The sequence below is a fragment of the Pelodiscus sinensis genome, chromosome 9 (genome assembly GCF_049634645.1).
Source record: "Pelodiscus sinensis isolate JC-2024 chromosome 9, ASM4963464v1, whole genome shotgun sequence".
NCBI classification, from domain to species: domain Eukaryota; kingdom Metazoa; phylum Chordata; order Testudines; family Trionychidae; genus Pelodiscus; species Pelodiscus sinensis.
In genome coordinates, this window is record NC_134719.1 from 23,796,853 (window position 1) to 23,818,413 (window position 21,561).

The 21,561-nt window shown below is 49.8% G+C and overlaps 1 protein-coding gene across 1 annotated transcript in view; it reads right to left on the reverse strand.

The window, feature by feature from the left end:
* The window catches only part of SLC44A5 (solute carrier family 44 member 5), a 227,271-nt gene extending 222,412 nt beyond the window's left edge, over positions 1-4,859 (reverse strand). Inside the window, exon 1 of the mRNA XM_075936275.1 lies at positions 4,518-4,859. Within this exon, the coding sequence (XP_075792390.1) occupies positions 4,518-4,554 (37 nt within the window). The 5' untranslated portion in view covers positions 4,555-4,859. The remainder of the gene's footprint in view (positions 1-4,517) is intronic.
* Positions 4,860-21,561: the final 16,702 nt, after the last annotated feature.

The following is a 21,561-nucleotide window of genomic DNA, read 5'->3' on the forward strand; positions in this document are numbered from 1 at the left end:
CGTGTGGTTTCTGAGAAGTAATCACATTCCAGGCACATTCCATTTTCCTGGCACAACCAAACCCTTACCTTATTTTAAGTTATAATAAAAGGAAGCTGTATACCAAATTTGGTGGTCCTAGCTCTTACCGTTTAGGACAGGGATGGGCACAATATTGCCCATCGGCCAGATCCGGCATGCCAAGCTAGTTAATCTGTCCTGCCTTGGAAGGGGGAACAGAGATGAGACTTTGCACACTTCCCCGTCCCCAAGCCTTGATTGGCCTCTCCTACCCTCCGCTGCCAAGGGCGTGTGGCACATAGCCAGAGCTGCCAGCTATTCAAAATGGCTGGCAGTTCCCTGTACTTACCATTAGCCCCCAGCGGGGCAGGGATTTTGCACACTCCCCTGCCCCAAAGCCAATCATCGCAGTTGGGGGGAGGAGAACGCACAAACTCTCTTGCTCCCCACCAGGGGCACGCAACACGTAGAGGGAACCGCCAGCCATTTTAAATAGTCAGCAGCTTAATCTACACACGTTCCCCTGCCTTCAGCTGCAATGATTGGCCTGGGGGCAGGGGAGCGTGCACAATCTTCTCTCTTGCCCCCTCCAGGGGCACACAGCGTGTAGAGGGAACCACCAGTTGTTCTAAACAGCTGGTGGTTCCTTCTAGGCACCGCATGACCAAAGTGGAGGGATTTGCCTGGGGGGCAGGGGAGCGTACACAAAGTCTGTTGCTCCTCAGAGACGCACTGGCTCTGAGCAACACATGGAGGGAACCCATGAGGCTGGGATGGCTGCAGGAGGCAGCAGTGAGGAACTTCAATTAAGGATATGTTGAGCTAAGTTTCATACTAATAACAAAGATGACAGTCATTGCCTCAGAGGACTTGTTCCCTGTCATTTACAGATGCAAGAAAAAGACTAACTCAAAGTGAACTGAAAAATAATAAAGTCTGGCCCTTATATATTCTAATTAATGCCACTTACTAAAATATTGTTTGAAACAATATTGTTTTAAACTCTGTGTCCTCCTCTCAGGGGCAGATGACCATTTTGTGGGGCTCAGGGCAGCCCAATTTCGCGGGGCTCCGCTTTGCCACGGCACATGCGCGGTGGCGCCACGGCGCATGTGCAGAGCTTCTTGAAGCACTGGGCCCGGGGCGGCTGCCCCGCTCGCCCCGCCCTATATCCGCCCCTGCCTCCTCTACCAGACTATGCCTTCCATGATGTTATAATCTAGGTTTTAGACCACTATTAGTTTCTATGGAAATAATTGTGACGGCACAAACACATAATTTTGGCATTGCTAAAGGCCTAATCATGCACCATGGAGGTCAATGGGAATTCTGCCATTGGTTTTAACAGGGACAAGAATTAGTCAAGTGACAGAAATAATTTATTTTAAAATGAGAGCTTTTTTTTTTTAACCTTCAACATTAAGCTATGATGTGAAAGCAAGTACACAAAAATGTCTTGTTTTTCATTTCCAGTGGCAATCATCTAAACAGACAAAAATGGGGGGAGGGCAGGAGTAATTGTCCTTTTACTCATGGAAAACATGTATTCTATTTTAATCTTTCCACTAGAAGAAGGCAATTGAAAGTTTTTTTTCCCCAAGAGGGAACAGATATTTCCCTTTCACACTGAAAAAAAATCTCTGCTGGAAAGAGAGCCTTGATAAAGTCAGCATCACTTCCTATTTTCTCCATTCTGGGGGCAAGAAATCTCTGTCTCTAGCTTATAGCTGTTCTAGGGAAGAATGAATCCTATTACCTGGATTTAGTAAGCTAATAAGCAGCTTGCTTCCAAGGATGATCTTACAGTCCCTTCATGAACATGAAGAGAAACAATATGATTAAAACAATACAGCTTATAGAAAAGGATGACCCCCCCCCCTTCCCCTATACACACAAAGTCTGCATGTTTACTAAAGCCTTTTATCCATCTATGTTCATTCCAATAGCCATCCAGGCATTATCTAGTATGATGACTTTCCATCAGCCAATCCAAACCTAGTAACCCATCATCAGTTAAAAAACTTGTTAGCTTGTTAGCTCAGAGGGGGGTGTGGGGGGGAGAGACAGCTGTCCAGGGAGTCTGCTGTCAGCCAGAAATATGACTTGAGATATCTCTTTTAAGGCATTCATTGATGCAAGAATTCAATTGACTGAATCTTTTGAGAAAGGTTTGCCTCTGTCATTTATACAATAGTAAAATCACCAGTGGTCTGGTGAAGAAGGGTTCCAAGAAGAGAGGCTACAGGCATTTACCAATAGGTAGATAAATAGCCAGCTATTCGCAGAGTCAGAAATAAAATCAAGATGGTGAGTGACTACTATAGCAGTTTCATGCAAAAGACATGCAGTCTTGCAGATCCGGAATTTAGAAGGCATTGCACTTGTATTCCTTTAAACTCTATTTCACAGTATAAGGTAGAAAGATTAATTCAAACTTGCTTCACTTCACTAGAAGAGTAAAGTAATATCTAATTACTCCTTAAAAGGAAATGTACACATGTAAAAACAGAAAGAAAAAGGAAGTAAAAAATGTGCAAAAATGTGAAATTGCTAAAACAGCAAAAATTCTAGTTAGTCTATTTAAATTTCTAGTTCTGAAAAATTACAAGTTGAAACACATGACACATGTTTTCCAAAATGCCTATTTCTCCATGTAAAATACAGGTAGCAGCATGACAAAGGACTGCAGATGTTCCAAAGTAATGTTTTGAAAATGAAGCTAAAATGATGTTGTGTGATAATCCAAAACAATTTCCAAGATTTCTTTCCATTTATTTTCAAATCAATGTCTTGATTATAACTGGTAAGTGAGGTATGCTTCATTTACAAAAGTCTGAATTCTATCTACTAGCTGTTTTCCATTTTTAAATACTGTGTTCCTATGATTCTTCAGATGAGTATTCTTCTGTCTGCTTTTCTATACTTTGGAGACTATTACCACTGAAGTTAACAGCAAAACTATTGACATGTGAGTCAGGGCCTGTTAGAAGTTAAATATGTTTAAAGACATTAGTCAATATTTTGGAAGCATATACATTTCTCCCCAGAAGTGCTATGATTTCTGGCACAGCTTTCCCCTCTAGAAGTTTGTTTATGTCCCCTTTTGGCAAACAATTCTCTGTTTACTTGACTCATCCTGCAATCCTCTCAGATACCCACAACAGGAGAAGCACTAATGTGCTTATTCAGGATATCATTACTTCCATTAAAGAAAGCTAACCAGCTTTGGTCCTTCAGGGCCTGTGAATAACTTAAATTGTCAATTTTTGATTAAACAGATACAGTTATCATGTTTCAGTCCACAAAGGTAAATCATAAAAATTGGGTTACAGCCATGTCACACAGTACACATAAATCACCCAAGCAAGAGTTTTATTGTTCCATTGATGCCCCTTAGTATAAATTATCTAGGAGAATGACCAGCCTGTTGGGATTCAGAGAAAAGGAGGCTTGTTTCTAAGAGGTTTCTGCTCATTCTGCAGATTAAAGAGGGAAATATTTTGCCATGGAAATCTCATGCATAATTGTAAAAAGAAAACTGCAGTTGGTTTCATGGAGACGCCTTTAAACAGATTAAGGAGCCTGCTAAACCCTCTCCTCTGCCGCAAATGAATTAGCTACTCGGGAGCAATTAAAGCAGCGCTCAAGCACCGAGATAAAGTTGTGCCCCCAGTGACCTTCTGCTGGAGGAAGCGACGTTTCAGCTGGCAGGACTTGGGCAAGGAGAAAAGCTGGTCGCTTGAGTCCTAGTATCCCGGCTCCGAGCTCTGCATCCCCAGTCACAGCCCCCTAAGCTACACCCTTCCTCCCCGACCACTGGGAAGTCGCCCGGGGCCAGCGCGCTCCATCCGCACCCCCCGCATCCTCCTCCCTCCGCATCCCCAAGCGCAGGCTGCGCGCCCACGTCCCGCCACCCCGTGTGCACAACCCCGCACCCCTGCACCAAAATACTGTCTACGCCCAGCCCCAACCCAGTGCTCCAGCCCCAGCTCCCGGTCCATGCTCCCCGCCTCGGACCACCAAAGCCAGTCCCCCGCTACCACCCCGCCGCCCCATCCCGAGCTCTGGGTCCCCCGAGCCCCCTGCACTCCCGTGCAACTGCCCGCCCCCCAAGGCCCGCACCTCTCCGCCCCGGCCAGAGCCGAGCCCCGCGGCGGCGATGCCCCAGCGGCTTCCCGAGGAGTTCTGGCCTCGCTCCCGGCGCCCACCGAGCCCCCTCCCGAGCCCCAACTTTCCCCCCTCCCCGAGGAGGCAGCGAGGTGCCGCGGGGAGGCCGCTGCTCCCAAGCCCAGTCCCTGCGCCGGGGCAGGCAGGCGAGCCCGAGCCCCTCCGCTGCGGGGGAGAAGGGGGGGAACAGCCCCCGGGAGCCGCCGAGGGAAACAAACTCTTGCTGCGGCGGCTGGTCACTTGCTGGAGCCGCGATGTAAACAGGCCAGACGGACGCTCCGGCCGGCTCGCCCCATCCCCGGCACCGAGCGGCCGGGGCGCCCCTTTCCCGGGGGTTGGCGGGCGCTTACCGTAGGGAGAGGTGGCGGCTTCCCCCTTCCTGGCCATCGTCCCCCGCTGCCCGCCGTGCGGGCAGAGCCTGCAGCCCGGGCGCCTCTTCCCCGCTCCTCAGCGCGCTCTTTGTTGCCGGGCGGGCATGGGAGGCAGCCAGCGCTGGGCTCCGCTCTGCCGCCGCCGCTCTTGTCCCAGCTCCTGCGCCCGACACTGACCCCTCTTGTCCCGCCCGGGCGCCAAGCAGCCACTGCGCCGACTCCGCGGCGGCGCGTGTCCGCAGCGGCAGGCCGGGGAGAAGGAGTCCGGGGAGCGCGGTGCCGAGGGAGCCAGCCCGGGCTGCCCTTCCAAAGGCGGGGGGAGGAGGGGTGACACCTCCTGCAGCACACGGCCCCCGCCCCCACAATGCAGCACCACTCAGGCGGCCCGGGAGGGGGCGCGACACGCTCCCCCCTCCCCCCCCCCGCAACCTCCCCAACTTCTGCTGCAGCCTGGCTCCTGCTGGCACCGGAACTTTAGCAACTACTGAGCAGGGCTGCCGGGCCGGGCCTTGCCTGGGGGAGCGGGGCGCACAGGTAGCGGCGTGACACCTCCGCAGGCTCGGGCCGTGGCACTGGGCAGAGGGAAGTTACAACGCCCGTCTGGCTCCCAGAGGGCAGGCCGGGGGCTAAGCCGCTGGTCTGGCGACTCGGGTCAGCTGAGGACAGCCAGGCGCGCTCTCCCCGGCGCTGTCCACATGGACACACCGCGCTGTGCCGCCAGGCGTAGGCGCCGCGCCGAGTTCCCCCAGCAGGTTGCTGTTTGAGCCTGTGGCGAGTGGCCCTGGGAAAGTTTCCTTCCCATTTTGTTGCGCCGTCGTGGAGCTGTCCTTCCCCCGCGTGCTGATGCGTGTCTGGGAAGGCCGGGTTGTGTCTTAGCACGAGTCAGGCCGCTGTGTCCGGAGAGCGCTTTCCGAGTGGCCTCGAGGCCGAGGGAGCCGGTACTTCTCCGGGGACGCCAGTCTCCTGGGCTGACTGCATGTCAGAGTCAGGTAAAGGAGCTATGCCCGAGCTCAGTGTCCGCATCATCTCGCACTGTGCCTTACCTCTGACCATAGGAACCTTCGCTTGCTGCAGTGAAATACACAGCTAAAGGGGTCCCTCGGAAAGAACGGGGAAGGCTTAATCCAGTGTTGAGCTCCATTTTGAAAACGGTTATGGCTCAGTCAATGCTGCAGCAAAAGGACCCTGTATTCAGATCTCTTCCTGAAATGTAGAGCTCAGTCCAATGTTAGCACTTGCCATTGAGATGATATAGCACTGCAGTATGTTTCTACTCCCTTGTCCCCCTTCTGCCTTTTGCAGTATCCCCATGTAATTCTTGACAGAAGTGTGCCTTAAAACTTCAACATTTATAGTTTGTAGGATTATAAAGCTAAAACATTTGGGTAAGGATATTATCCAAAGCCTAAAAAACCGAATGCCTTCAAGCTGCTAAGAAGTGCCAAATAATTATACTGATACGCATCTGAAAACTAAATAAAAAACACAAGGAAAACAAGTTTTCAGTCATTTTACCTACACATTTTGAAGAACATAGAACATAAGAACGGCCGTACTGGGTCAGACCAAAGATCTGGCCTAGTAGCCTGTCTGTCGACAGTGGCCAGCACCAGGTGCCCCAGAGAGGGTGGACCGAAGGCAATGATCAAGCGATTTGTCTCCTGCCATCCTTCTTCAGCCTCTGACAGACAGAGGCCAGGGACACCATTTCTATCCCGTGGCTAATAGCCTTTTAAGGACCTAACCTCCATGAAGTTATCTAGCTTCTCTTTAAATGCTGTTATAGTCCTAGCCTTCACAGCCTCCTCTGGCAAGGAGTTCCACGGGTTGACTACACACTGTGTGAAGAACTTTCTTTTATTAGTTTTAAACCTGCTACCCATTAATTTAATTTGGTGTCCTCTAGTTCTTCTATTATGGGAACTAATAAATAACTTTTCTTTATCCGCCCTCTCCACATGACTCATGATTTTATAGACCTCTATCATATCCCCCCTCAGTCTCCTCTTTTCTAAACTGAAAAGTCCCAGTTGCTTTAACCTCTCTTCAAGTAATAACTGCAATCAGTGATTCCTATACATTCATCCCTGTGCATTGCGAAGGAGTCAAGTTTCACCAGGTTATGGCAAAGTTGTCTCTTTACAGTGCAGAAGAGTTACTGTTCAACAGCTCAGATACTTGTATGCATTCTGAATTCTAGCATTTTATATTGCTGTCAAATTAGATGTTTCTACTTTTTAGCATTGCAGAGCCATTGCAACTTTGGAAGGGAAAATAATATTCTTCATTGGCTCAGGTAACAGATTTATTCACTAAATTCTTGTTGCCAAAATGGCCAGATGTATAAACTAGAAAGAAAACACATCACAATCTAACCTACAGACTCTAAGTTGTTGTTTCTGGGCCAGCAATTAGAAAGTTCATCTATTTACACCATGGACAACTGGAATCTTACCAGGCCTTAGACTTTAATTGGGGGCTTCTGCCTTCCCACAAGTAAAAAGGTTGTCTGTGTGCCTGCTGAAAGTAAACTGAGAAAAGTTGGTCTGACTATCACTGAGACAATAATCATGGAGTCTTGCAATACCCATTTATAAAGTCACTTTTTAGAGTATAATCACCATTTATGGTAAGAAAATGGGCAGGTAGGAGTTCCAGCTCCCAGAAATGTGTGTTTAGCTTAGGCCCAGGCCGGGTTTCTCTAGCAATATGAAGAACTTCTCTCAAAGGAGTCGGGCCTGGAACATAGAGGGGAAAGGAGGTAGGGGTTGCCTTCCTCTTGCCTCAGTTAGTAAGGATTGATACCCCTATGTTTTGGGGTAGGATGTTCCCTCAGAACAGTGGTTCTCAGCCATCAGAGTATGGACTGCTTGCAGCCCCCCAGCTGCACTCCATGTGACACCCTCAGGGCCACAGGGATAATACATAGTATGGATGCAGCCCACATAACATGTAAAGAGCTGCATGTGCAGCCCACAATGGTAATTAAAGTGAGAAACTCTGCCTCAAAGTCACCCAAATTCATTAAAGTATGTAAACATGAACTTAACTTTGGGTATATGCATCAGTGCTTTGCTGAATCAGAAAGTGCTTGTCTTTTATGCAAAGTTAACTCAGATGCTTACTTAAGTGTTGCCCCTAACCTAACTCACTCCAGTATTTTATACCTTAGCTGAGTGGGTAAGGGTAAGCATGAATGTCCACTATACCTGGGAGCAGAGATTGGCACTAGCTCTGTAGAGCTGAAACACCAAAAATTGCCATGCAGAATTTGAGGCTCAGGAAGCATGTAGGCTTTACCCGAGTTCAGCCCCAGGAGATCAGAGGGTCCTGAAAACAGGAACTACAGCCCCCACTGCGACCTTATAGAAGCCAGAGCCAAGTTACTTTGAATCAGCCTGCTTCCACTAGGACGCAAACTTCCGGTGGCAATGTAGATATTCAACCCCGAGGCCACTAACACTCAAACTGAAAAACACAATAATTCTATAGTGGGGATGCAGGAAGAGTGCATAAAACAGGCATGTGGTATTTCTCAGTGATGTGGCTGCCCTGACAGTATTTGCAGAACAAGTGACATACAACTTACATTTGTTGAGAGCCTGGCCAGCAACCGTAGCTCTCTTTCTTTATAGCTCTGTCTTGGTTTGATTTCTTTCCAGGTTTCTCCTTCTCTCATTTTCTAAATTAATAGAAGATGTAGAAGGATGGAAAATAGTTGCTGTAATTTTAAGTTTAAGTGTAGCAGTACAGTATATAGGCTTTCAGCCTTATTGTTTAAGAGGCTTTTAGAAGAGGGATTGAGATATTTACTAGCTTCAACAGAAGGATCCATTTCATCCGTGAATCTTGCTCCAGGAAGAGTTTTATGATTAAAGAGCAAAAATCCAGACCCACCCTACTATCAGAGGTCCCCCTAAGAGCAAAACTATCTGCTACATAAAAGAGGTGGTATGTGTATAGGAGAGAGGGACAGCTCAATATAATCCAGTATATGGCACAATGATCCTCTGGCTTTCTACACACTGCAGTGGAGAGCATTGGGTCTGAGAAGGAGTACATTAACCAATGAGCTGAAATAGTCTCCATGGAGCAGCCCCACCACTAATTAACAGAATACAGGGGAAGATTCCTTTCCCTGTTCCCCTCATGTGTTTTTTTGTTACTCAGTCTGGACATTGGAGTTGACTCTCAAGGACAGTTAGAGCCAGAAGTAATGGAATTTACAAAACCAGGTCTGCAGAACAGCCCTACGACGGGGGCATCACCAGAAGCCAAAGCAATATCTAGCTGGAGCAAAAAAGTGAAAGCAAAATCTGATACCAATGGATATCAGTCAGCATAATTACCAGAATGAGACACCTCTCTGTAATTTAATCTCTCAAATCTGTACTGACAAAATACACAAAAGCACTTTTATTGTTAGGATTATTTGGCTGTTTATTTAATAAACTGCTAATTTTTAACTTTTAACTGGACTCCTATGATTTTCTCAAAAGAGTAACCCAGGAACATCATTTGTATTATTAAAACAAGTTTAATTTATGTGCAGTGTGATCTTGGCCCCATCACTTTAGTTGGGATTGTCAAAGAGCTCTAAGGGATTCTGGTATCCATCAAGTTTTTGAAAATCACAGCCTTCTCTCTCTCACACACTCTCTCTCTCTCTCTCTCTCTCATTTCTGGATAATGCATGTCTCTTTATTTTTGCAGCATCTAGCTCTACAGGGCTCTAATCTCTGCTGGGGTTTATAGGCACCACTGTCATACAATTAAAAACAATAATAATCAGCACCAATATCAGCTAGGGATGTAAAATCCCATTTAAAATGTTAACCAGTTAAACAATATGTTTAACTGGTTAACCAGCATGCCATGTCACACCGTGGGGGAGGCCCCCTGGAATAGCCCCCCCACGGTGTGGTGAGCCCAGCTGGGCTGGAGCAGCCTGCCACCTGCAATGCAGCACAGTGGGCCTAACCAGACTGAAGAGCTTCCCTCCCCTCGGCACTATGGGCTCAGCCTAATTGGAACACTCCATGCCTACAGCATGAGGTGGGCAGGGGGCTGCTCCAGTGGGGCTGGATGCCAGTTAACTGGTTACATCTTTACATCTCTAGTATCAGCATGTCATTCTTTCCTGAAAAAATGGGCACAACTCCTGTCTACTACTAAGAGAAGTGTACCTAGGAATCTGAGGGCAGAATGTGTCTGAGTGTAAATTGTGTACAGTCCTTTGCTGCAGCTGCTAAAAATAATCTTATGTGACATGAGGTTCACTATATAATTCTTCTTAAAACAGCATTTAAGCCAACATCCATTTACATTATGCTGTTCAGAATGTAGCTGATATTTATTACCAAATGACAATATATCTGTTGCTTTATCTGTTTTAAACTAATGACAATGTCAATACAAATGTTTATTAGAAATCGGAGAGCAGTCTCTTACTACAGAACCCTCTACTGCCCTCTACTGTTGCTTTGCTATTTAAATTCTATGTTGATTTGAATTTACACAGTAGGAGTACGTATATACAAAATGATTTCTCTGACAGGATAGGAAAAACGCAAATTAGTCTTATTCATATACAATAAAAATGAAAGCTGCCCTAATTTTTCTATTATTCTATGCAGATCATTATTCAGCCTTCTAACTGTCTTCAAAATTATCACTTCAAATACAATATTGAATACTGGTGACCAAAAGACATAGAATCATAGATTAGAGATGGACAAACTTCAGGATGTCATCTAGTCCTCTGCTCGAAGCAGAACCAGCTCCAAATAAGCCATCTCAGGCAAAGGTTTTGTCAAACCTGACCTTAAAAATATCTAAAGATGGAGATTCCACCAACTCCATAAGTAACCCATTCCAGTGCTTTATTACAATCCTAAAAAAATTGTTTTTTCTTAATATTCAACCATGCCTCCCCCTCCAAAATTTGAGACCATTGTTGCAATTAGAGAAATAGAATTTTCTCAGTCGTGTTTGGGGGATAAGGCAATAGAGAAACAGAACATCAAGAGGAGTAGCTACACAAACAAGCAGAGCAGTGAGGGATCTAACAGCAGGTAGTGTGAACTCCTGCAGTGCCTCAAAGAAACTCCATAAAGGATGCACTCCTGCTGTACTAACAATTCAAAACAGCAAAGGGCGAAAGAGATAGCAGCATGTAGGGCTAACTCATGCTGTGCTGAGAGAGAGAAATACAGCAGCACACTGACTGAACTCCTGCTGTGCTAACAAATAAGTCCAAACAGCAAAGCAGCAAAAGGGAGTCAGAGACAGCAGCACACAGGGGGCTGCTACACTACACACTTATTTCAGAATAAGCTTTTTCGAAACAGCTTATTTTTAAATAGTGCATCTACACAGCAAATGCCCATTGAAATAGCACTGAGCTATTCATTTCATTGGACACTGAATCGCATTTAAGGTCACCCGGAAGCACTTTAGGCAGAGCATAAGGATAGCAGTCACTTCCCATATCTGCTGCCTGAGGCTCATGTTTAAAGGGCCCCCCATTGTGCAGCCATGTCTCAGGCTCTTCTCCTTTGTCTACCTCCTGGAGGGACAGCAAAGCCTTTTCTCTGTTTGCCCTTGCAGACATCACAACACTCCAGCCATGGAGCAGGACCTGCAATTGTTGGCTCTTACGTCTCATTCTACACCTTCTGGTGCAGTTACTGCAGGTTGCCCTCAAGGCTCTTCAGGAGGAGGATCCTCAGCTCCATTGTGGGGCACCTCCTCTTCTCTCTCCAGGTGCTGCACATGCAGCTCGACCTCACCCACCCTCCCACTGCTGCTTCTGGCAACTGGACACCAGGTCCAACTGGTGGGACCGGGTTGTCATGGAGCAGTGGGATGACAAGCAGTGACTTCAGAATTTCATCATGTGAAAGGACATCTTCCTGGAGCTCTGAGAGTGGCTTGTCCCTGCCCTCACGCGACAGGATACCCACATGTCCCAAAAGCAGGTCACCATCACTATCTGGAAGCTTGCCACACTGGACAGCTACTGCTCTGTGGGGTACCAGTTTGGTGTGGGAAGATGGATCTTTGGGGCCATGCTCATGCAGATATGGCACTCTCGTGCTATTGTCCCAGGAGGGCGGTGAACTGCTGGAATGAGGTGCCCTAGAGAAGGTGTGGTGGAAGCCCCCTTCCTGGGAGGTTTTTTAGTCCTACCCTCACAAAGCCTTGCTGGGGGATTGGGGCAAGTTGGGGTTGCTCCTGGTGTGTGGAGGTGGGGGAGGGGAGGGAGTTAGGCTTGGGAAACTCCAGAGGGCTCTGGCAACCCTGTGATTCTCTGTTTGTATCCTCCAGGTGGTGAGGGTACCGCTGCACAGGGTAATCAGCCTGGGAGATGTGGACCCCATCATCACCAGCTTTGCTTCCATGGGGTTCCCCAACTGTGGAGGGGGGCTATGGATGGCACCCATATCCTCATGTGGGCCCCCAACCACCAGGCATCTGAATACATCAACTGCAAGGGGTACTTTTTGATAGTCCTGCAGGCCCTTGTGGACCACTGAGGCCAGTTCACTGACATCAACATGTGGGCATCATGCATCTTCCCCGAGCACCCAATCTTCTGCAACTCCTGCCTGGTCCAGAAGCTGCACAGCAGTACCTTTTTCTCCGACCACACCATCAGGGTTGGGGACGTGGACATGCCGATGTGCATTGTAGGGGACACAGCCTACCCTCTGCTCCCCTGGTTAATGAAGCCCTACCCCGGACACCTTGACCAAAGCAAGGAATGCTTCAATGACAGGCTCAGCAAGGCCCACATTGTTGTGGAAGGTGCCTTTGGTCATCTGAAAGGGACAAGCAGACATGGGAATGTGCGGGCCAGGCCAAGAGCCTGCAATGAGAAGGTGCAGGAGAAACGGGGTGGCTCAGCTTCCCTCCATCATACACACACGGGGTCTGGCAGTGGCAGCATCCCGCACAAAGAGAGGACTTGTATCCCTGCCCACTGGAGGAGAGGGAGGCAGGGTGTTGGGGGGAGGTATGTATGAGAGGCAGACACCATTTGCCAGGGATGGAGCTCCAGGGGTACCCTCCACTTCCTTCCCGTCCCAGCAGGCTCCCCTGGCAGGGGCTCAGTGTCCTCTGCCTCGCTGTGCTGTCCCTGGGAGTGGATAGTGTCCTGGGAGTGCAGGCATACCCGTGTGCAGCACTGCTGTGTGTATGCACGCCCGCATCTCCATGTCCCCAGCCTCCTTATAGTGGTGGGAGGGTGTCTGTAAATGGTTTTGCTTAGTCCTGGGCCCCTGACTGGTGATCGGACCTATATCTTCTAGTCCGATGGCCCCTTTAACATGGGGGGGGGGGCAGGCTGCAACGTTCGCACCAGTCCACAGCCAATACAGCCAGGCCCTGGTTCAGGGCCAGGCAGACAAACAAACACAAGTGCAGAGGTGGAGACTGCCACCCAGTATGTGGGGTGGAGTGGGGGAGGAGAAGGGAAGGGGGGAGAACGACACAGGCCCTCCCTGCTCCTCCACATTCTGGCCCAGGGCCCTACCAGTGGCAGCCTTGGCAGCCACTGGAGTCAGCGGGGAATCCAATCCAAAACATGCTGACATATGTCAAATGGCTATCAGGTCCGCCTGACCATCATCTGCTTCCCCAGGGCCACTTCCAAACTCCCCCTCCGTCTGTACCTGACTCCTGTTCAGCAGTGGGTTCGCAGGGTCCGGGTACTCTGCATGTGGGGACAGGGGACAGAAAGTCTCCTCTTCCATGCCTGGACCTGGTGGTCCAGGCCAGTCATCCAGATCTTCAGGGCCTAAGCATGAGAGCTCAGCAGAAGCCTCTGCTCCCTCCAGCAACTGGGCCTCCTACTGAGCTCCTGGGCTGGGCTTTTATACATCCTGCCCCTCCCTTAGGCCTCTGCGAGCAGTCTCCGTATTGGCCTACATGGGCTCAGAGAGGGGTTCTTCCTCCTCAGGGTCAGTGAGCGGCCACCCCTGCTCACTAGACTATCCCACCCTGGTGTTGGGGAGGGTGTCCATTTTGGTGTCAGGAGTAAGGCAGGCCTCTCCAGACACCCAGTGAGCAAAAGCACAGGGATCCTCTGTTGCAGCCTCCTGGGGCTGTGTGCCCAGACTGGCACTCCACGTGCACCCACGTACACAGGCTGCTGCACAATCCCCAGGCTGAGAAGGCTGAACAAGGAGAGCACAGCAGCCTCTCGCCACCCACCATCTCCACCCATGTGTGTCTAGGGAAAGTAATGGCACTCACCTGATGGGCCTCCCCACCTTTGGACAAAGCCTGGGAGACATCCTGGGAGGGGGGTACCAGCTCCAGGGTGAGCATGACCTCCTGGCTGGTAGGCATCAAGTTGGTCCTGGCCTCATCCAGCTCCTCCTCCTCCTCACCAGCTCTGACCCTGGGAGGGCAATGATGAGCATCTCCAGCCCAGAGTCCACAATGAGGGGGAAGGAAGGACTGCTCCTGCCCCCCCCCCCCCCAGGATGCATTGGAGCTGGTGTTAATGGGGGTAGGTTTGTGGTGCCACCCCAGAGCGGGAGCTGTACTCTCTGGCCTTGGCATAGGCTTGCCTAAGCTCCTTGATCTTTATGTGCACTTGTTCCTGGGTGCTCATGTGGTCCTTGTGGCCCAGGCTGCAAACCATCCGGCCATAGATATCTGCATTCCTGCACCTGGTGAAGAGATCCTGGAGGTTTGCCTCCTCTCCCCAGACCTCAGTGAGGTCCAGGATCTCCGCTCCAGACCAGGAAGGTGCACACTTCATTCATCCCCAAGCAGGGTCCTGGGAGCTGGCTGCCAGCTCAATTGCAGGTGTAGAGGGCTTGGATGGAGTGTGGGGGTCACTCATGGCAGCAGGGACAGTTATGATGGCTGCTGCAATGTGGCACAAGGCTGTCAGGGCCTGTGTTGTGCCACAAGCCCTTTCCCTTGTGGCTGCGACTTTAAGGGCTGCAAGAGAACGGGAACTATAGAGTTCTGAAGAGTGTGGACAGAGCGGCCAGCAGGGCACCTGTGGGAAGCCCTGGAGGCCCTTATTTCAAAATAACTCCAGCTGCCCTGTCTACACACGCCCTATTTTGAAATAGCTATTTCTAAATTGGCATTATTCCTCATAATATGAGGGTTACAGAATTTGAAATAAGAAGCCTGTTATTATATCAAAATAATGGGCTTGCTGTGTAGATACTCACTTTGTTATTTCAAAATAATGCTGCTGTGTTTGACATGCTCAGGGTGAACTAGGGATGTAAGCAAGTGGTCAACTACCCAATATGCATATGCTTATTAGGTAGTCGAGTAGTGACTCCACTAGTCACTTCTTCCCTGCTCCTCAGCTGCCTCTATCAGAGAGAGGCAGCAATGAGGGGGAGCAGAAGTCGGTACTGGGGGGAGGCAGCTTAAAAGCCAGTTCCCCCCAGCACCATCTTGGGGGGAGGCACAAGAGGCAAAGGCATAGCAGAGGACTGGGAGTGAGCTGGGAATCAGCTGTCCTGGCTCGCTCCTGGTCCCCACTGCTACGCCTCTGCCTTTTAAATGTATTAAGAGCCAAGTGACTCTTAATGCATTTAAAAAGCAGACGCACAGAGGAGTTAGCTCTCGGGTTGGGAGCTCACCCCACCGTGGCTCCACAGTTTCCCCCCTTATCAACTAATTGAGTAGTCGATGGAATTTCCAATTAGCTGATTACCCGCAATTTAACATCCCTAAGGTGAACTCCTATTGTGCTAATAAATAACAATCAGCATGTGAGTATGACAACACGCTGTCCAACAAGCAAACCAAAATAATTTCTGAACAAGAGGTTTATCTTGGATTCAATCTGCCACCATAATGGGGTCTATTTCTTTTAAATCTCTTAATGGTGTGCACATCAGGTTCACAGTAACCAAAATATACACCAATACATCTCCCTCCCCACCGCAATTCTCCACCAAAATGTTGCACTTAGAGACACAGAACTACAGATTGAACCTCTCAAGTCTGGCAGTCTGGTCCAGCAACATCCATGTTCCATCATAATTTTAGTTAGCCGAACGTCCATGTATCATGGGTGTGGCCAAGTTTCCCATGATCCCATAAAGTTTGTTACCCCCAGTCCTGGATTTCAGTGTTCTGTGCTGTTATTTAGCTCTAATTTACCCCAAATATCTTCTAAGAACTCAACAAGCTGTGGAAATGTTGGTAATGCTGCTAGACCAGGGGTGGGCAAGAGGCTGCCAATGGGCCAGATCCAGTCTGCCACGCCACCAGATCCAGCCCATGGCTGCCTTGCTGGAGCCCTTAGGCAGAGAACAGCTCACACTTTAAAAAGCCAGCTGCTCTCCACTCTGGATGGCTGGGGAAGGAGGAGGGAGACTTCTTATGTTGTTCCCCTCTCCCTGCAAAATATCTCAGCTCCCATTGGCCAATCTCTCAGTTTCCGGCCACTAGGAGCTGAGAATTTTTGCTGGGAGCAGGGGCAGTGTGGGAAGCCTTCTCTGTCTCTCTCCGTCCTCCCCTCCCCCTCGTGCCCAGAGTGTAGGCACGTGGAGCAGCAAGCACACTGCAGACAACAGTCTGACTCAGGTTTCTGCAGTTAAGCACCTCCCAGCCAGAGCCTGCCTCTGGCACCACACCCCCCTCTCCCCTCTGAATCCCTGCCCCACGCCACCACCCAAACCCTCAGTATCCCTTTTCCCCCTTCTCCTAGGTCCAGGGCTGGATTAAGAGAGGGGCTAGCCGGGCAGCTGCCCGGGGTGCCAACCTACGGGGGGCACCTAATGGCAACTGTAAGAGCCACACGCCTGATTGCAGCTGTAAGATGCGCAGCGTGCTGGGGGTGGGGCCGCACATGCACCGTGCACCTGGGGCGGAGCCACGCATACGTCGCACGCCTGCTGCCTGGGCGCAGGAATGGCTTGAGCTGGCCCTGCCTAGGTCACAACTCTCTCCCAGAACTTGCACCCCTGCTTAAAGCCCTCCCCAGGTCAAAATCCTCTCCTGTTCCCATATCCCCTACTGGATTGTGTACCTCAAGCCCCTGTCCCAGATCACAGCCCCCTCCTTCACCCAAACTCCCTCTCAGACCCTTCACCCCGTCCTGCATCCCAATTCCATATCTCAAGTTCCCTTCTGCACCCAAACTCCATCCCAGACCGCACACCTTCTCCACAGAAGCACAGCCCTTGATCACTTGCCAAAATCTTGGAGTGCCCCCCCCATTAAAAATGATTGCCCACCCCTGTGCTAGACAATATTGACCGCATGTGGTTCAGCAAATTCTGTGGTTTGGCACTGGTCAGGTCCCAAAGGAGGCCAGACCAGAAATGTTCAAACTGTAGCAGATTCTTGTTCGGGGATAAGGCAATATGCCACATTTATTGTGAATGCAGACTTCATTTACTGTCTCTAGCTAGTAGAATTATCCACCACATGTATACAGGGCTGGCCTTACCATGAGGCGAACTGAGGCAGCTGCGTCAGGTGCCAGACTAAGGGTATGTCTACACTACCCCGCTAGTTCGAACTAGCGGGGTAATGTATGCATACCGAACTTGCTAATGAAGCCCGGGATTTGAATTTCCCGGGCTTCATTAGCATAAAGCCGGCGCCGCCATTTTTAAAAGCTGGCTAGTGCGAACCCCGTGCCGCACGGCTACACGCGGTACGGGCTAGATAGTTCGAACTATGTAGCCATTCCGAACTATCTGTACTCCTCGTGGAACGCGGCACGGGGTTCGCACTAGCCGGCTTTTAAAAATGGCGGCGCCGGCTTTATGCTAATGAAGTCCGGGAAATTCAAATCCCGGGCTTCATTAGCAAGTTCGGTATGCATACATTACCCCGCTAGTTCAAACTAGCGGGGTAGTGTAGACATACCGTAAGAGAGGGAGAGGAGGTGCCACTAGGACCCAGAGTGCAGAAAATTGTGTCTGCTGCTGGTGCATATGAATTTTCTCTGCTCTAGATGCACAGAGGTGGTGGAGTGCTGTGCTGGAGGAAGAAGGGCACAAGAGACATAACAGGCGGGCAGGAGAAAAGGTGGCATGGGGGCGTCATTTGAGCTCCCCGCCTCAGGTGCCAAAATGTTGTGGGCCAGCCCTGCATGTACACACTTTCATACACACAGTTCTATAGACGGGATATAATTACCAGCTCAGTTGCTCATGCTAATCCATTGACCAGTGGTCTAGGCATGAGGAGGAGAGCCAACTTATGTCGGTGCACACCAATGCTCCTATCTTACTTGTTTTTTTTAAGATGGAGGAGCACATCACTGGAGGTCTTGGAACTTTCCAGTCAGGGGTCTAATGATGGCCTTCCCTAACGTGTACCCAAGGTAAGTGGCTTCATCCCTCCCAAAGTGGCATTTAGCAGAGTTTTCCATCAGGCTGGCCTCTTTGAGTGACTGCAGTACAGCGCATGTAGGTGGGTCTCCCAGTGGCAGCTATAGGGAGATGCGTTTATTTGATGGAGAGATGTCATTCAAATAAACAGTGGTACATTAGCTATCGGGGAAAAGAACACGGTCCATTAGCTGCTGGAACGTGGCCAGGACACTGTGCAACCCAAAGGATGTGGTTCAGAACTGGAAGAGTCTGAAAGAGATGGACAATGCTGTCTTCTTGGACTCGGGTGTGAGGCGGATCTGACATTACCCTTTGATTAAGTCCAGAGCTGATCAAGCAACTCATCTACCTGGGCATCAAGTATGCATCAAATTTTGACACCGTGTTCACCTTATGGAAATCAATGCAAAACTGGGTGCTCATTGGGTTTGAGAACTAGACCCACTTGACTTTTCCAGTCACTGAAGGACCCCCAACACCAGCATCAACTGAAGTTTCTGTCTCAGTTTCTCTCAGCTTCTGGGAAACGGTCCAAGGGTTTTCCCAAACCCTAACCCCCAGTTCCATCTGGATGCGATGTACCACAAGGTTCATTTGGCCTGGTTTGATCGAACAGATAAGAAGGTAGCAATCAGTCATTGCACCTGACATTTCTGTTCAGAAATAAGATTGTATCCAATATGGACTTTCCCCAGTTTTGAAGCTTCAGCTGACTGAGAGCCCAGTTCCAGTTCTGGAGAGCAGGAGGTTATTAGTAAACCTTCCTGGGACCTGTAGGTAGATCTGTCAAATTTTACATTTGTCAGGCTGATGTATCTCACAGTTTACAGGACTCACAGTTTACAGGACTCACCCACGAGATCACCTCATAAGGCCCTTATCAGTGAGCTAGGAGTTTTGAATCTGAACTGGTGAGCAGCGGTAGGACCCAACCCCAACCTGGAACTCATGAACTCTTGCCCATTTGTTATAGGTTGCCTCTTGGGCTTCTTGGGCACATAGGAAGTTCTCTTGAGCAAATGTGCCGAATACTTTGAATCTGTCTTGTAGGTTTAGTACATACTGCACTACATAGTTGGCTCAGGACGGTTGTTCCTCCCATGTGTCTCGAACTAGGTTCAAAATCCCTTGGGTTGCCTCATACAAAAGTTCAAAAGGTAAGAAGCCCTCCTCCTGGGGAACCTCCTGGATTGCGAACATAAGAAAGCTGGTCCCAGTGATGCACATCAGTCAGCATGAATTTACAGAGCATGGCTTTTAGGATTCTATTAAAGCATTCTACTAGAGCACCCATTTGGGGATAGTAAACATATTCAGGGAATTTTGATTTTCAGTAATTGGAAGAGCTGCTTTACCATCTGGGACATAAGGTTTGTTCCCTGGTCTATTAAGATATCCCAGTCTTCACACTGTTGGCACTCATGGAGCATAACAGCACACTTTTGGGTTGCCTCTTAAACTTCTTGGGCACGTAGAAATAGCATAGTATACTACAAATAGTATAATCTACTATGGGAAGGATGAACCGGTATCCAGCAGCACTCTTCTCCATGTTGCCAACTATGTCAACTCCAATCCGCTCAAAGAGTATATTCATGAGTGGGAGGGGAATCACCAAGACTTTTGCCACTGGCTGGGGGTGATGAGCTGACGCTCTGGGCAGGAGGTGCAAAAGTTTGCCACCTTCCTGTGGAATCTCTGGCCAGAAGAAGTGGGCCAAAATCTGTGCCAGTGTCTTTTCCTACTCCCTGTGCCCAGTGATGGGTATGGCATGGGCCAGTCGCCCTCTGGTAAGACTGAGGCTCTAAGTGGTCACCAACTAGTAGATCAGGATCTACCAGTAGATCTTAGAGCCTCTGACAGGTGATCCTGACTGGTTTGGCTGGGAAGCTATCAAGAGCTGGTACTTCAGTTGCCCCTCCACCCACTGTCATATTGCTTCTGTCCTCTGCCTTGGAGCTGCCCCCCTAGAAGCCTCCTGCTTGCTGTGCAGCAGGGCAAGCTTGTGTGGCAGGGAGAAGAGGCAGGACTCTGATGTCAGAGTGTCCCTCATACCCTCACTTCTGTACAGGGCCAGATTAAGGGTGGGGGCTAGCTTGGCAGGTGCCCAGGGCGCAAACCTATGGGGGGCGCCTGATGGCAGCTGTAAGGGGCGCCGAGCACCCACTCGTGCGGTGCTCCTTAGAGCTGCCATCAGGTGCTACGTGCCTAGGGCCGGGGGCCGCACGGTGCCGCAGAGCCCCTGGCCCCGGACGCATGGGGCCTGATGGCAGCTCTAAGGGGTGCTGTGCAGCCCCTGGCCCTGGGCACGCGGCGCCTGATTGCAGCTGTAAGGTGCGCAGCGCGCCGAGGGGTGGGGCTGCGCATGTGCCGTGCGCCCAGGGGCGGAGCCACACATGCATTGTGTGCCCACTGCCCGGGGTGCAGGAATGGCTCAAGCCAGCCTTACTTCTGTACCCTATCTCCACACAGAGAGAAGGGGATGGAGGGAGCTTAGCAATGCCAATCTCTGTCATTCTCACAAACACAAACTGTCCTACACTCTCATCTCCCAACCCAACACATATGTGCGGGGTTGTTGTTACTTCTTTTACTGCTTGCAAATGGGTTATTTTAGGTTTTTGACTGGTCTGTGTATTTCATAATTTTAATTTCTCTCTTACGCTTAAATTTAATTCTTTGAGGAGTGAGTTCTAAATGCCTAACCTATCGTGGCTGGAGTAATTATCCCTGTGGTAACTGCTGCTCCTAAAAGACATCTCCCTGCAGCCCCTGAGAAAGGCAGAGCAGGGGGTCTCCACATGTTGTTCTTGCCTACAGACACCACTCCTACAGACACACCAGTTCCCATTGATCAATAACAGAGAACCGCAGCCAGTAGGAGCTGTGGGCTCAGTACTTGTAGATGAGGGGCAGTACATGGTGCCATGGAGCCACTGCTGTACATGCCAGCTGCTTTCAGGAATGGCGCAGGACCAGGGCAGGAGTAAGCCTGCCTTAACCCCACTGCTCCACCACCCGGAAGCCATCTCAGTTAAACGGTGCCCAGCCAGAGCCTCCCGCATCCTGAACCCCTGTCCCAGCCCTGAACCTCCTGCCCCAGACATGAGTCCTCCTGCATCTTGAAACCCCTCCTGGACCCCAATTCCCCGCCCTGGGCTAAGTCTGGAGCCCCTCCCATACTCTGAACCCCTTGGCCTAAGACCAGAGCCTGCTTCCCACCCCCTACCCCAGCCTGGTGAAAGTGAGTGAGGATGGGGGAGGTAGGGAGATGGAGAGAGCAGGGTGAGGCCTCGAAGAAGGGGTGGGCCCTCGAAGAAGGGGTGGGAGGAAGTGGGGCAAGAGTATTGAAGTTTGAGGTAGATCTAGCACTGCACTTAAACTGAAAAAGTGATCTTGTGTTTAAAAATGTTGGAGATCACTGCTCTAAGAGCTGGTGGCAAATCTCTTCCATTTCTGGATCCTTGTCTACCCAGTATAGATGGCTTCCCTGAATCTTAAAATGGAGGAACCTTCCTACTTGATGGGGGTCAGTGATCTCTCCATTCACTCCATTCACTGTTAAGATATCCCAGTCATCACACTCTTGGCACTCATGGAGCATAACAGCACAGCTTTGGGTTGCCTCTTAAACTTCTTGGGCATCTACTCGTTGCTCTCCCATAAAGTCTGAGAGATGAGTCAGG